Genomic DNA, 15,000 nt, shown 5'->3' with positions numbered 1-15,000 from the left:
CTGGAGTGTGGCCTCCTGGCCACCTAACATTGATATTTCCTTGGGGACTAACATGGCTGAGACTGCAGCAGATGAACGTGGGTGTGGCGATGAATTGGGGGCACTCGGAATGAGAGGCAAAGGGGATACTGCCATTGAAATGGTGCAGATGGTGAGACAGAACAGAGAATTCATGGCATTCTCTGTTCACCGTTTGGCACCAAACCGTCTGTCTGTAGAGTAGGAAACAGTGTTCAATTTACGTTAGTGGTACCACACTGAGTTTTCTAAACTGATATCTTAGGCTGTGAATCGCATCTTGACACCAAATTTCTCACTCGCGCACGTAAAAGGACCCATGGTGACAAACTTGGTTGTGTCGCTGGCAACACTATTTGCAAACAAAAATCCACTTTGGTAATAAAACAAGTACATTGCTTCTCCTCTCTCTCTCTCTTTCTTTCTGTCTCTCTCTCTCTCTTTCTGTCTCTCCCTCGCTCTCTCTCTCTCTTTCTCTGTGTGTCTGTCTCCCCCTCTCTCTCTTTTCCTCTCTGTCTCCCCCCCTCTCTCTCCCTCCCTCTCTATCTCTCTCCCTCCCCCTCTCTCTCTGTCTCTCTCTCTCTGTGTCCCTGTCTCCCTCCCCCCCTCTCTCTCTCTCCCTCTCTCTCTCTTCCTCTCTCTCTCCCTGTCTCCCCCCCTCTTTCTCTGTCTCTCTCTGTCCCTGTCTCCCTCCCCCTCTCTCTCTCTATCTCCCTCTCTCTCTTCCTCTCTCTTTCTCCCTGTGTCTCTCTCTGTCTCTGTCTCCCTCCTTCTGTCTCACTCTCTCCCCCTCTCTCTCCCCCTCACTACCCCCCCCCCTCTCTCTCTCTCGCCTCACGGAATGACTCCGGAAAAGGAATGATGAGCGACAAAAGGCAGCTGTCAATCGAGTCAACTCTGCCCAAGGAGGGAAGCTGTTGTACAAATGACTCTCGTGTTTGTGTGAAACTCTTAGAGTTTGGTCTCTGACTTAAGACGGGCGCAATAGCCAAGTGGTTAACTCGTTCAGTACGGCCAGTACTCTCTTCTCTTCTACACAGACCCCTCGGATGTCCAGTGGGTGTCTTAATGACCCAACCTTTAGCTTCCGTCGTAAGAATTGTGGCATTCTTTGTCAACATTCACCTCTACAGTATAAGAGCCTTCCGCTTGCAATATTTTGATGATGGTAACTGGGGTGAAATGCTGTTAACGTCGTCTCTTTCGCCGTTCGTATGGAGAGAGTTAAAGCGTTGGACTGTCAATCTGAGGGTCCCGGGTTCGAATCACGGTGACGGCGCCTGGTGGGTAAAGGGTGGAGATTTTTACGATCTCCCAGGTCAACATATGTGCAGACCTGCTAGTGCCTGAACCCCCTTCGTGTGTATATGCAAGCAGAAGATCAAATACGCACGTTAAAGATCCTGTAATCCATGTCAGCGTTCGGTGGGTTATGGAAACAAGAACATACCCAGCATGCACACCCCCGAAAACGGAGTATGGCTGCCTACATGGCGGGGTAAAAACGGTCATACACGTAAAAGCCCACTCGTGTGCATACGAGTGAACGCAGAAGAAGAAGGTTTCTGACTTAAGATATGTGCCATATGAACATCATTAACAACAACAACGATGATGATGATGATGATACTACGACTACCACTACGACTTTTACTACTACTAATGATATCGACTACAACTACAATCAATACTGATAATACTACTAATAATATTAATCATCATCATCATCGTTTTCAACATCATAATATATTAAGAAGAAGAAGAGGAAACTCTACTACAACTACAACTAATACAAATAATATTAATGATTAAAATCTTGATCATAATCATCATAATCGTCATGTTATTATTATCATAATTAATATTACCATAATAACAATGAATAATAATAATAATGATAAGACGAAGAAGAGTCTCTGCTACAGCTAAAACTAATACTAATGATATGAAGGATTAAAATAATGACAATCACCATCATCATTACTATCACAACCATGTTATTATTATCATCATCGTCATTACCATGACTACAATGTATATATATATATATATATATATATATATATATATATATATATGCCTGAACACAGGCACCCTAGTCACACGCCACTTCAACCAATCCAACCACGCAATCACTAACATGAAATGTATCATCATAGAACATATTCACGGAAATTCACACACTGTCAGACAAACCAGGGAAAAAAAGTGGATGGACAGACTGAAAACAGTGGCACCTTACGGGCTGAACATTTGGGACTAATAGCCATAAGGAGGTCCCTGTGGTTGTGTTTGTGGGGTGTTTGTGGGGTGGTGAGGACAACGATAGAGGACTCTCTCTCTCTCTCTCTCTCTCTCTCTCTCTCTCTGTCAGTGTCTGCCTTCTCTCCGCCTGTCCATCTGTCTCTCCCTCTCCCCCTCTCTCTCCCCCCTCTCTCTTTGTCCCTCCATCCTCTCTCTCTCTCCCTCCCCTCTCTCTCTCTCCTCTCATGTCAGCCATCTGTCCGTCTGTCCCTCCCCTCTCTCCTTATTCTCTCCCCCCCCCCCCCCCCCTCTCTCGCTGTCTGTCTCTCTCTGTCTTCCCTCTCTCTCCTCCTCTCTCACAGTCCCTTCTCCCTCCCTGACCCCCTCCCTCTCTGTCTCTCTTTCTTTTTCCCTCTCCTTCTATTATCTGCCCATCTATTTTGTCTCGACCTCTCTCTCGTCCTCTCTGACTACTTTACTCACCAGCCTCTCTTCCCATTCCCCAAGGAACACTTCACACTGTTCTTTTCATGTTGCATGCCCTGGATGCAGTTTTACATGAGCTTTTTTCATGAGCTTTGTTGACCTTTTTGTTTTCTTTGTTGGTGTGTGTGTTGGATTTTGACATACCAGTAAACGCCCTTGACGAAAACCAGTGGTTGAAACCGGTCGGGCATGTGAGGAACTGTTCTGTTGTTTTCCTTTTTTTCTATTGTTATATATATATATATATATATATATATATATATATATATGTGTGTGTGTGTGTGTGTGTGTGTGTGTGTGTGTGTGTGTGTGTGTGTGTAATAGTAACAACAACAAATAAATAAATAAATAAACAAACAAACAAACAAACAAACAAACAAACAAACAAACAAACAAACAAATAAATAAATAAATAAATAAATAAATGAATAACTATAATCATAATCTAATCGCAGAGTGCGACCAGCGGATTCTGAGCAACAAGGAATCGAACGGCACCATCTTCTCCCCCGGTTACCCGGGCAACGTGCCAGACGGCGTGGTGTGCCACTACTACCTGGACGGCCTGATGGACGAGCAGAACCTGGAGAAGGTGGAGGTCTTCTTCACGGACTTCAAGATCCCTGGATACATCCCGGAGTGAGTTTACTGGGAGGGAGGGAGGGAGGGAGGGAGGGAGGGAGGGAGGTGGTTAAAGGGTTGGGAAGGTAGGGGAGGATGGTGGTTCACTATCACTGGATACACCTGAAGAAGGTGGAGGTCTTCTTTACGGACTTCAAGATCCCTGGATACATCCCGGAGTGAGTTTGCTGGGAGGAAGGAATGGAGGGAGGGAGGGAGGGAGGTGGTTAAAGGGTTGAGAAGTTAGGGGAGGATGGTGGTTCACTATCACTGGATACACCTGAAGAAGGTGGAGGTCTTCTTCACGGACTTCAAGATCCCTGGATACATCCCGGAGTGAGTTTGCTGGGAGGAAGGAAGGGAGGGAGGGAGGTGGTTAAAGGGTTGAGAAGTTAGGTGAGGAGGGTGGTTCACTATCACTGGATACACCTGAAGAAGGTGGAGGTCTTCTTCACGGACTTCAAGATCCCTGGATACATCCCGGAGTGAGTTTGCTGGGAGGAAGGAAGGGAGGGAGGGAGGGAGGTGGTTAAAGGGTTGGGAAGGTAGGTGAGGATGGTGGTTCACTATCACTGGATACACCTGAAGAAGATGGAGGTCTTCTTCACGGACATCCCTCAGTGAGTTTAGTGGGGAGGATGGTGGTACAAAATCCCTGGATACACCTTGAGAAGGTGGAGGTGTAAGCCCACAATTTTTCGCAGTCCCGCCTTGAGAGAAATCGTGGGATTACGAGAAATCGTCGTCGTTCTCCTCCCGCGCTTTCTCTCTCAATTGCGAGTTTAGGAAGGTGGAGGTCTGTTGTTGGTGAATCAAGATCCATGAATACATGTTTGAGTTTTTTGGAAAGAGACGGTCGGATGGCTGGCTAGTCGAGATCCCTGGACACATGTCTGAGTGAGTTTGTGGTCGAGGATTTTTTGTACCCTAGAATTTGGGATATTTTCTTTTCTATATTCGATGGTAAGGATGATGGTGATGATGAATGAGAATTGGGAATAATTTTTGTTTTGGACAACTTTGACAAGGCTGTGCTCTCGTAATATTTGAGTGACACTCCCCAAAACCTGAAACTCGAAAACGTGTGTGTCTCAGTGTGCGCGTGCTTGCATGCGTGTGTGTGTGTGTGTGTATGTGTGTGTATGTGTGTGTGTGCATGCATGCGTGCGTGTGTGTCTGTGAGTGTGTGTCAAATCAATGTTCAATAATGTGATGCATGCAATTATCGGGCAACGTTCCTACCTTTTCTGAATTGTAAATGTTTTCTTTTCCTTCCTAATTAGTAAACATATTTCTTTGCTTTAACTTCGTTTTATTTCATTCATCGTTATCAAAGATCAGCTGACCGAATGATTGATTTTTTGTTTCCCTATTCTGATCAGTTGTCAGGTCTGTAATTAGAACTTCCAAAATCTCACACCACAGTTTTCCGCATTCTTCCATCTGCGTTCGTGCAAGGGTATGTGCATGCGTGCGTGCGTGTGTGTATGTGTGTGTGAGAGAGAGAGAGAGAGAGAGAGAGAGAGAGATAACGTGTATATGAACGTTTGTATGGGCGTGTGTTCGTTTGTGTGAGGTGGGTGTGTGGGTCTTGGGGTGTGTATGTGCGAATGTAAATGTTTGTGAGCGCGTTTGCGTGTGTGTGTGTGAGGGGGGTGGGGGGACCTGTGTGTGTGTGTGTGTGTGTGTGTGTGTGTGTGTGTGTTGTGCTACGTTCCTTTACTGCCCATTGGAGACAGCCATTGACGCTACAGACTTGTCTATGCAGGATCAAATGAAGCTAATTAGGACGTCGTTAACTGTGAAACGGGGTCAGTGAGATTGTCAAAAAATAAAAAAAAAAAAAAGAGGTCGGACTCATTCGGATTGCAAGCATCATAAACACAGTCTGGGGATGATAATTATTGTCTTCTTCTTCTCCTTCTCGTTCTTGTTCTTGTTTAGTTTTGTTTGTTTTTTTTTGTTCTTCTTTTTTTCATTGCTCGTGTTCTTGTTTGTCTGACTGTCTCTCTTACTCCCTCCCCCTTTTCCTCCACTTAAACCTTACTTGAACAATATCAACTGTATGATTATCCGCCGTGTTTTTTTTTTTTTTGTTTTTTGTTTTTTCGCGGTTTAGAATTGGAATGTCCAACTTGTGCTCACACTTTTTGCAGTTCAATTATGATGGACGAAGTAGGAATTGTCCTTTTTGTGATGACACTCCGGAAACCGAAATGCATTTTCTTTCGGTCTGCCCTAAGTACTGTTCTCTACGTTCCCAGTTTATTCCTTCTAAATTTCACAAACATCCAAGTGCTTTTTTTTTTGCTTTATATATATATATATATATATATATATATATATATAAGATGTCCATGCTGTTATTTTGCGCGAGTGAGAGATTGAGTGTAAATTTGTATTCAAGGCGTTTTCATTACGAGCAAATTTAATGCTCTAGAATCGTTATCGATGCCCATGTAGTTCAATGATTGTCCCAATATTCATTTCCTTGTATTAATTCTGTTTTTGTCCTTGTGAACTCCATTGTTATGGATCTGTGGTATGACAATTAAAATATTTCGACTTCGACTCCGACTTCGACTTTGGCTTCCGCCTCTTCCTCTGTCTTTTGCTCCGCCCCACAGCCCCCCCACCCCCACCCCTCCCTCCCCGGCCCTCCCTCCTGCACCCTCCCCATTTTTTTTAATGCTAGTACACCTAAGAAATCGGTTTCATTTGACTTACCTTTTCTGTTGTTAGAGCATCAAAAACTACAATTGCGTATCAACCTGTGGTCCAAGTTTAGGGCATGGAAGATGATGCAGTGGTGTGTAAAAGAAAAAAAAACCCACACACCTTCAACTTTGAGAACGTGTGTGTGTGTGTTTGTGTGTATGTGTGTGTGTGTGTGTGTGTGTGTGTGTGTGTGTGTGTGTGTGTGTGTGTGTGTGTGTGTGTGTGTGTGTGTGTGTGTGTGTGTATTGTGTGTGTGAGTGTGTGTGTGTGTGTGTGTGTGTGTGTGAGTGTGTGTAAGTATTTGTGTGTGTATGTGTGTGTTTGTGTGTGTGTTTGTGTGTGTGTGTGTGTGTGTGTGTGTGTGTGTGTTACACTGACAAACACTACGCATGTGTGCTATCCATGGTGAGAAGATTGTAATGATTATGACCCAATTTTTTTTTTTCATCTTTACTCATTAATTTATTTTTGCGTGGTTGTTGTCAGCATGATCGCCCTTGCATCGGTATGTTTATCATAATCATTGTTGTTATCATCACCTTAACCGTTGTCGTCATCGCCACTACCATCATTGCCATCACCATCAGCCATCGTCATCACAACCACCACTAACTACCACCATTGATTATCATCGTCTACTCCATCATCCTTGACTCAATCAACATCATCACCATCATCATGACCACAATCGTCATCGTTGTCGTTACCTCTTAATTAATCAGGCGCATTGGACGGGGGCAATAGCCGAATTATTAAAGCGTTGGACTTTCAATCTGAGGGTCCCGGGTTCGAATCACGGTGACGGCGCTTGGTGGGTAAAGGGTGGAGATTTTTTCGATCTCCCAGGTCAACATATGTGCAGACCTGCTAGTGCCTGAACCCCCTTCGTGTGTATACGCACGCAGAAGATCAAATACGCACGTTCAAGATCCTGTAATACATGTCAAACATCGGTAGGTTATAGAAGCATGCACCCCCAACCCCCGAAAACGGAGTATGGCTGCCTATATGGGTAAATAAACAAAACGGTTACACACGTAAAATGTTACATGTCTGTCTGAGCGTGTATATGTGTGCGTGTCTGAAATCTGATTGAATGATACAGGAAACGAATGATGAGCGCCCAGCTAGTGGCAGCCATCAGTCGGCTCCACCCAGGTAGACAGCCTGTTGTGCAAATGACCCCGTGTTTGTAAACCGCTTAGAGCTTGGTATCTGACTGAGGATAGGTGCTGTCATTATAACAATCCACATCAATCAATCAGTCAATCGCCTTCCACCTCCTCCTCCTCCTCCTCCTTGCTTTTCATTCCTCCCCTTGTCCCTATGCCTCAGGTGCAACAACGGCTACATCGGGCTGCAGGAAGGAGGGGAGGGGGGCCAGATGTGGGAGGGGCAGCGGGGGCGGGTGAGGGAGAGGTTCTGCGGCACCATCCGCCCCCCTCCCCTCACCAGCACCGGCCCTCGCATGGTGCTGGTGCTGAATACGCGCGACGCCAAATACGGTGGTCGGTTTGTGGCTCTGTACAAGTTCGTTACAGGTAAGATTTTATTTTTCCAACTTTTTTTTTTTTTTGGATATAATTCAGACAAAGGTTGATAGATACAAAATCTATATACTTTGTGCATTAGAAGGTATAGGGTGAAGACATGTCTGGATTATCCCCTCGTGTCCGACGGATGAGTAGGAAGGGAGGTCATCTCTTGGTGTGTGTCCCCATGTGGGAATGAAGACCAACACCTGAGGCACAGTGTCCATTCCACAGACGCTGCATGGAATGGAGTCCTGCAAGGATGGGTCCTGTTTTCAAGAGAGAACTCTTTTTTTAACCTGGATGGCGGCTGCTCTGTTGCGCTCGAAAGTCGCTGTGCCCTGGGTACAGGGTAAAGACGTGATGGAGTCTCCTGTCGGTCCGACGGATGAGTAGGCAGGCAGGCTTATCTGTCGGTGTGTGTCCTCATATGGGAGAAGAGGCCGATTCTAGATGCACAGCACTTCCCACAGGTGTTGCAAGGGAAAACGTATCCAGAAGTTGAGCCCTGCTTCCTTCGCTCACGCTTCTCCTTAATAACATAATGATGTTTTAAATACTGACAAGTCCACAACAACACAATGTAAGCAGAACAATACGTATTCAATAACAAAATTCTATAGTGACATTATGTATCTTAATCTAGCATTAAACATGTATATAAAGACCATTTTTTTCCACAAATTTATGTTCCATAGTTATGTTAAAAGCATACCCGTCTACGTTATATGTCTGCGTGAGATCTTTTAAGAGCATTTGTAATGTTGGTTTGGTTTTGTTGGTTCTGCATTTGTATACAGAGTATATAGCTGTCAATATATGAGAGAAACATCCATCAGATTTTAGTTTGGTATATGTCACAGGTAAGTACTTTTTCTTGGAATTTTCTTTCCTTTCTCCCCTACAGTCCATGTCAAAACACGTTCTTTCCCCACTAAAAATAAAAAAAAAGCAAGAAGATTCTCATAAAAAAACAGTACATGCAAAGTTAACGTACAGATTCCTAGACTGTTAAAAAAGTTATTATGGACAGCATTATCGGCAAGAAGCTTCACGAGTTACATGGTATGCTAAAGCACAGTTGATGGGTTTTTTTTATTGTCTTGTGTGGTGTAGTGGTGTATTTGTTTATTCATATGGAGAGAGAGAGAGAGAGAGAGAGAGAGAGAGAGAGAGAGAACTCAGAACTGTTTTAATGTCAATAGCTTATCAGCCCTAATGACATGGGGGTACAATCAAAACAACAATAGTTCTAAAAAAAAGTTGAAACGACTATTCAAAGCATACCATTTTTGAACGACTATTCAAAACATACCATTTTTGAAATCCATTGATAAGGAATCTACATAATTTCGACCATCCAGTTTACGAAGTCAGTTTCTTGAAGAACAACAGTGAGTGATGTTTTTTTCGAAAATTATATGCTTCGGCAGTATACTTTGCCAGAGACTGGATTGAATTGTCCTGGTGTATGTTAAGTACACTGCACAGATCTTCATTCTTGAGAGAGAGAGAGAGAGAGAGAGAGAGAGAGAGAGAGAGAGAGAGAGAGAGAACAAAGAAGCATTTTCCCACACAGACGTCAAACTATTACGATGCGACACAAGTTGATTTCCTCTCTCTCTCTCTCTCTCTGTCTCTCTCGGAGTTCACAGCTGACCGTCGAGGAGAGCAGACGTGTCCGTGCAGCGCTCTGCGTGAACTCTGAACATTGCAAAGAAAAGAACTCAAGTTCTTAGGAGTGGCAAGAAGTGTTTTCTTCTTCTGTCAGTGTTAGAATTTTATTTCTGTTTTATTTATTTTTTCTAGACATTTGAGCAACATCAGCAATTACAAGAAGTTAATACATGGTATTATCACGATGCCAACAACAGCAGAAGCCCACAGACAAAAAATCGGACAGTTTTATGGTGTGACTGTGCAAATTTCCCTCAGAAAGCGGAGACGTGAACATGAAAACGGACGACACACCCAGCCATGTTTACTGAAAACAGAGGTACGAAACTGGTGTGTTGTTGTGACTGTCGCTGCGCTGTACACTCTGTTTCTTCTACTCTTGTTAGTGTGTGGCGACGTGGAGACTAACCCAGTCCCCAGAGACTACAACTATGGCGCAACCCACGACAACAGCGGTGACTACACATACAACAACGGCTATTTGTCTTATGTTATGCAACAAGTGCAGGCTTCCCTTGACCACCGACACTCCACATTTATGCACTTTCTTCAAACCCATGCAGATGATTTGTGCCAACGAATGGGCGAAAAGATGAGAAAACTCGAACAGGCTTTCGATCGTCTGGCTTCTGATTTGTCCACTCTCCAGGAATGGGTTCAGCATGATAGAGAAGATATAAATGAACTTCGGCACAACCAGAGCCACTTAGGTGAGCGCTTAGACAGAGCAGAACGGCAACTGGAGGGATTAGAGAAAGATTCCCGTCAGTGCACCCTGAAGTTCATCGGTGTCAGAGAACAGGACCAGGAAGATTTCCAGAAGAGCACCCAAACTGTCGTGGATCTCCTCAACCAGCATTCATCATCACGCACATGGCACAAGCACGATATAGAAAGAACGTATCGTATTGGAGGCCATCGAACAAACAGAGATTCGCCACGCCCACTGATAGTCTGTATGCACAGGTGGGGAGACAAAATGGAAATCCTGACTGACAGAGATCTCAGGGATCGTCTACGAAGAGACAACGTCAGGATCACAGCAGATCTCACTCCACGCCAAAGGGAAGAAGTGGAGTTCCACCGTCAGCAAGGACGAATTGCCTACTTCAGAGGGGGCAGACTGCAAGTAGAGGATCGTCGTAGGGGGCCATCTCAAAATGACAGAGAACAGCACACCTACCGCCGTGACCAACACGGGGAGCCAGACGACAGGTACGATAGAGGTTACCACAGATCATCTGCAGAGCATGCCCCCTCCAGGTACACCCGGGATGTAAGAGGTAACTACACGGAGACACACGCAGACGGAAGACATCGTAACGATCACGATAATTCTCATGACCGAATCCTAACCACTGACCAACTACAACCCCCCAAGCCCCACCCCAATCAGACTCCAAGTCCCGACTGTGTGCCCGTTGTTCCCGGCACGAGGCTTTACAGTCACGTGCTGTCAGGTTCTGCAGGACAAACAGACCAACCAGTCCGTCACGCCAATATGGAGAGTGGTCAGCATGAGGTTAGCAGCCAACAGTCTGTTCATCACCATGTTCCGGAAAGAAGGGAACCCGAGAGAAGCAGTCCTCTGACCCTGGCAGCAGAACAGCAAGAACCGAGCATCCATCCCTCTCCTGCTGTGTGTGAGGCCAGCTGTACCAGCACTGACCAGTCTACAGACCCGGTACCGTCAAACACGGAAGACGCGGCAAAGACAGACGTGACACCAGACGCAGGAAATACTTCACAAGACCAAGTACATTCTGCGACGACAAGGAATGAGGAGACGACCCCCCATCTCTCCCCTCCCACCCAAGATTGCACGGGAAACCCCTCTCCCTCCCGCCCGTCCTCAACAAGATGCGATGACAGCGGAAAAGGACGAACGCACCAGAAAGGTACGCCTGCACCTAACAGCACGGCGAAGAGAACAGCGCACCGAAGTAGCAGCAGTCCCCCCGTGATGTCCGTGCGAGGAAAGCAGAGTGGCGCTGCACGGACACCAACAAACAGCAACTCACAACAAACTCACTCAGACAGACAGACACGTAATACTCAGGCAAGACTTCCGACAGACTGGGTGACCCCTTCGTGCTCCAAAAAGCAGTTGGACACCAAAGCTATGAAGAAAAAGAAATGACGTGAAGGCCGTGACCCTGTAGTCAGTGACAGTGTAAATCAGTCCTCAGGTGAGCTGACTTTACTGGCATGGAACGTGGAAGGTCTTGCCTCCAAACTAAATGATCCTTCTTTCCTGTCCTATGTTTCGGATTATGACTTTATTTGTTTCACTGAAACGTTTATGCATAGATTTTGTTCAACAGCACTTCCTTCCCACACCCCTCATATTGCACCAGCTCAAAAATTTTCAAAGCAGGGAAGAAACAGTGGAGGAGTGATTGTTCTCGTTAGGAATGAATTGATGAAATTTGTTAGAAAAGTGTCAACACCATATAACAATATAATAATGCTACAGTTGGCCATCGAACTGTTTGGAACTGATACAGATGTTTTCATGATTTGCGTATACCTGAACCCTACTGACAGCCCATTTTATACTAACAGTGAATTCGCGGATGGTATTTCTATGCTGGAGCGTACCTTACTAGATATTTTAGAATGTAATATTGATGCACAGTTTATCATATGTGGAGACTTAAATGCCAGAATTGCAAACAAAATTCCTTGGCATTTTGACGTTGATCTCTTCCGCTCTGTACAGGGTGGATGCGATAATGATAACGTTGATGATAATCACCTTTGGAATCAAATAGCAGCTTTCGTAGGTTTTCTCATGATCAGTATCTCAATAGCTACGGAAAAAATCTGCTATGCTTGTGTGCAGGTTTCGATCTACACATTTTAAATGGTACGACTGAAGGTGACAAAGACGGTTGCTATACTTTGTCTTCTACTGCCAACAGCGTTATAGATTACTTTTTGTTTTCACATTCACTCTGTACATTACCTCGTGAGATGTATGTTGGGGAACGTATTGAGTTCAAGCATATGCCGGTAATCTGTCATGTTTATTGTACAGAAAATTTTTAACATGGGGAAGAAACCTTTTCTTGTTTCGACAAACTTATATGGTCAGAAGACAGAGTACGTCTTGTTACATAATCTTGAACGGCCTGAGAATGTACAAAAACTAATTGAAGCAGATCGTCTGCTACACCAAGATATAAATGAAGCCGTCAATATTTTTACAGACATGTTAACTTCTGCCGCCTCGTGCTTTAAAAAAAAACAGTGCGAGGAAATATGAGAAAGGGGAGTGCGTGGTTTGACGCAGAGTGTAAATAAATGAGGAGGACCACTCGGTCCGGCTCTCCGAACTTGTCGGCGTACCCAGTCTTCACCCGACAGAAAGTCGTATTGTGACACACGCAAAAATTATAAAAGAAAGTTGTTGGCCGATAAAGAAAAGGAATTCAAAAGAAAAGCCAGAGACGAACTTACAAACAATGTTAATGATTCTGGGAAATTTTGGCGCTGTGTTAAAAAATTTTCACATAAAACGACACAAATGGGGAAAATTGCACTGGAAAACTGGGTTCAACATTTTAAAGATGTTTTTGGTAGTGGAGAAGGTGGGTGGGAAGAAGAGGAGTCTGAAATCAATGCTTTTCCGGCTGATGCTACTGTTTGTGACGATGATGTTACACGGCTGAACGCCGAGATAACTGCAGAGGAGGTAACTGAGGCCGTTCACCACCTTAGGAATAATAAAGCAGCAGGTATTGATGGTATTATCCCCGAAATCTTAAAGACCGCAGTCACACGTGGCAGAGTAACAGATTTTCTCGTCCATTTATTTAATAGTATCTTTTCATCTGGACATTATCCAGAAGCTTGGACAGAAGCCCTGATCCACCCAATACACAAGAAAGGAAATATACACGATCCTGATAACTACAGAGGTATTTCCTTATTAAATATTTGTAGCAAAATTTTTAGTTACATCTTAAATAAACGATTGTCAGCTTTTGTAGAAGAGAAAAATATTCTTGGCGAGATACAAGCAGGCTTTCGAAAGGATCACTCTACAATTGACCACATTTTTCACGTTTTTTGCTATGATTCAAAAACATCTATTGAAAAACAAAAAATTGTATGTTGCGTTCATTGATTTTAAGAAAGCCTTTGATCTTATTTCTCATTGCAAATTGTGGCCCATTTTACACAAATTAGGAGTAAAAAGGAATATACTGAACACACTAAAGTGTATGTACACAACTGTTAAGGCCCGCATTCGTATTGGAAGTCAGATTTCAGAAGCTTTTCATTGCCTTAAGGGTTTAAAACAAGGTGAAATAACAAGTCCCATTTTGTTCTCCTTATTCATTAACGAACTGTTAAACAATGTGTTTTTGAAAAGTGTTTGTGTGATTGATATAATTGTGACTTACCCCTTCAGTAAGGGGCTTAGGCCTAAATCTGAATAAACAATTTCGTAATTTCGTAATTTCGAACTGGCTCAGGACATCATTAAGAATGGAAAACATGGTATACAACTTTCCCCCGATGTGCTTGAACTTTTTATTTTACTGTTTGCAGATGATATTATTTTACTATCGGAAACGGTTACAGGCTTACAAAACCGGTTAAATGTACTTGCATGCAAATCAGATGAGCTAGGACTTCATGTAAATCTTCACAAATCTAACATGTATTTTCAGAAAGGGGGGTTACGTGGCAAAGAAATGTGGTTCTATAAAGGGCAGGTAATGTCAGTGGTAAATTCCTATAACTATCTAGGTATGATTTTTTCAACAAAATTAGCATTTAGTAAAGCCGTCAGTGGCTTAACTTGTAAAGCGAGAAAAAGGGGTCATTGATATTTTTAGAACCCTTTGGAGATTAGGAGATTGTTCAGCAACCATTTTTGTAAAACATTTTTGACACACAAATTAAGCCATGTTATTATATGGTGCAGAAATATGGGGTTTAACACAACAGAAAGCGGTGGAAAATGTTCACACCTTTGCATTGAAGAAATTGCTAAATGTCAGCCCCCGAACCCCAAACGACATGGTGTACGGCGAAACTGGACGTTACCCTTTATATGTTTTTACCTATGTCGCTTGCATCAAATACTGGTTACGTTTAACAACACTAGATGATTCCAGACTCCCACGTAAAGCATACAACATGCTCCTATCACTTCATAATGATGGTAAGATTTGTTGGGTAACACAGGTTTATAAAACTTTATACGAGACAGGTTTTGGCTTTGTATGGGAAAATCAGGGGGGTGGCAAATCAAAATATATTCCTGGGATCTTTCAAACAGAGACTGATAGATTGTTACTACCAAAAGTGGACTGAACATACCAGCAGCAGCACTAGATTTAGTGTTTACCCCACGTTCAAAACATCAGTATCCTTGGAAGCTTACTTCACTACAGTTATGAACAAACATATCCGTGACATCCTGATAAGATTTAGATTAGGTATATCCGAACTACAGACACACAAAAAACGTTACACTGCTGTATCAGAGCAAGATCCCACATGTTCATTCTGCCACAATGCTATAGAAACGGAACTGCATTTTCTTTTCCACTGCACAGAACTGAATGACTTAAGACAGAAGTATGTTCCCAAAAAATACACGCTTTATCCGTCGAAGACAAGCATTGCCTTCATGACCTTGGAAGATACATTTATTATGCAAACCGACGTCGTTAATGCTTTTTTT

General features: G+C 43.6%; 1 protein-coding gene across 1 annotated transcript in view; it reads left to right on the top strand.

The window, feature by feature from the left end:
• Positions 1–15,000, top strand: part of LOC143298296 (cubilin-like) — a 435,974-nt gene that overhangs the window by 380,997 nt on the left and 39,977 nt on the right. Inside the window, exons 9-10 of the mRNA XM_076611114.1 lie at positions 3,204–3,387; positions 7,423–7,628. Coding sequence (XP_076467229.1) covers positions 3,204–3,387; positions 7,423–7,628 — 390 coding nt within the window. The remainder of the gene's footprint in view (positions 1–3,203; positions 3,388–7,422; positions 7,629–15,000) is intronic.

The sequence above is a fragment of the Babylonia areolata genome, chromosome 23 (assembly GCF_041734735.1).
Source record: "Babylonia areolata isolate BAREFJ2019XMU chromosome 23, ASM4173473v1, whole genome shotgun sequence".
Classification (NCBI taxonomy): domain Eukaryota; kingdom Metazoa; phylum Mollusca; class Gastropoda; order Neogastropoda; family Buccinidae; genus Babylonia; species Babylonia areolata.
This window is presented reverse-complemented; position numbering and strand designations above follow the sequence as displayed.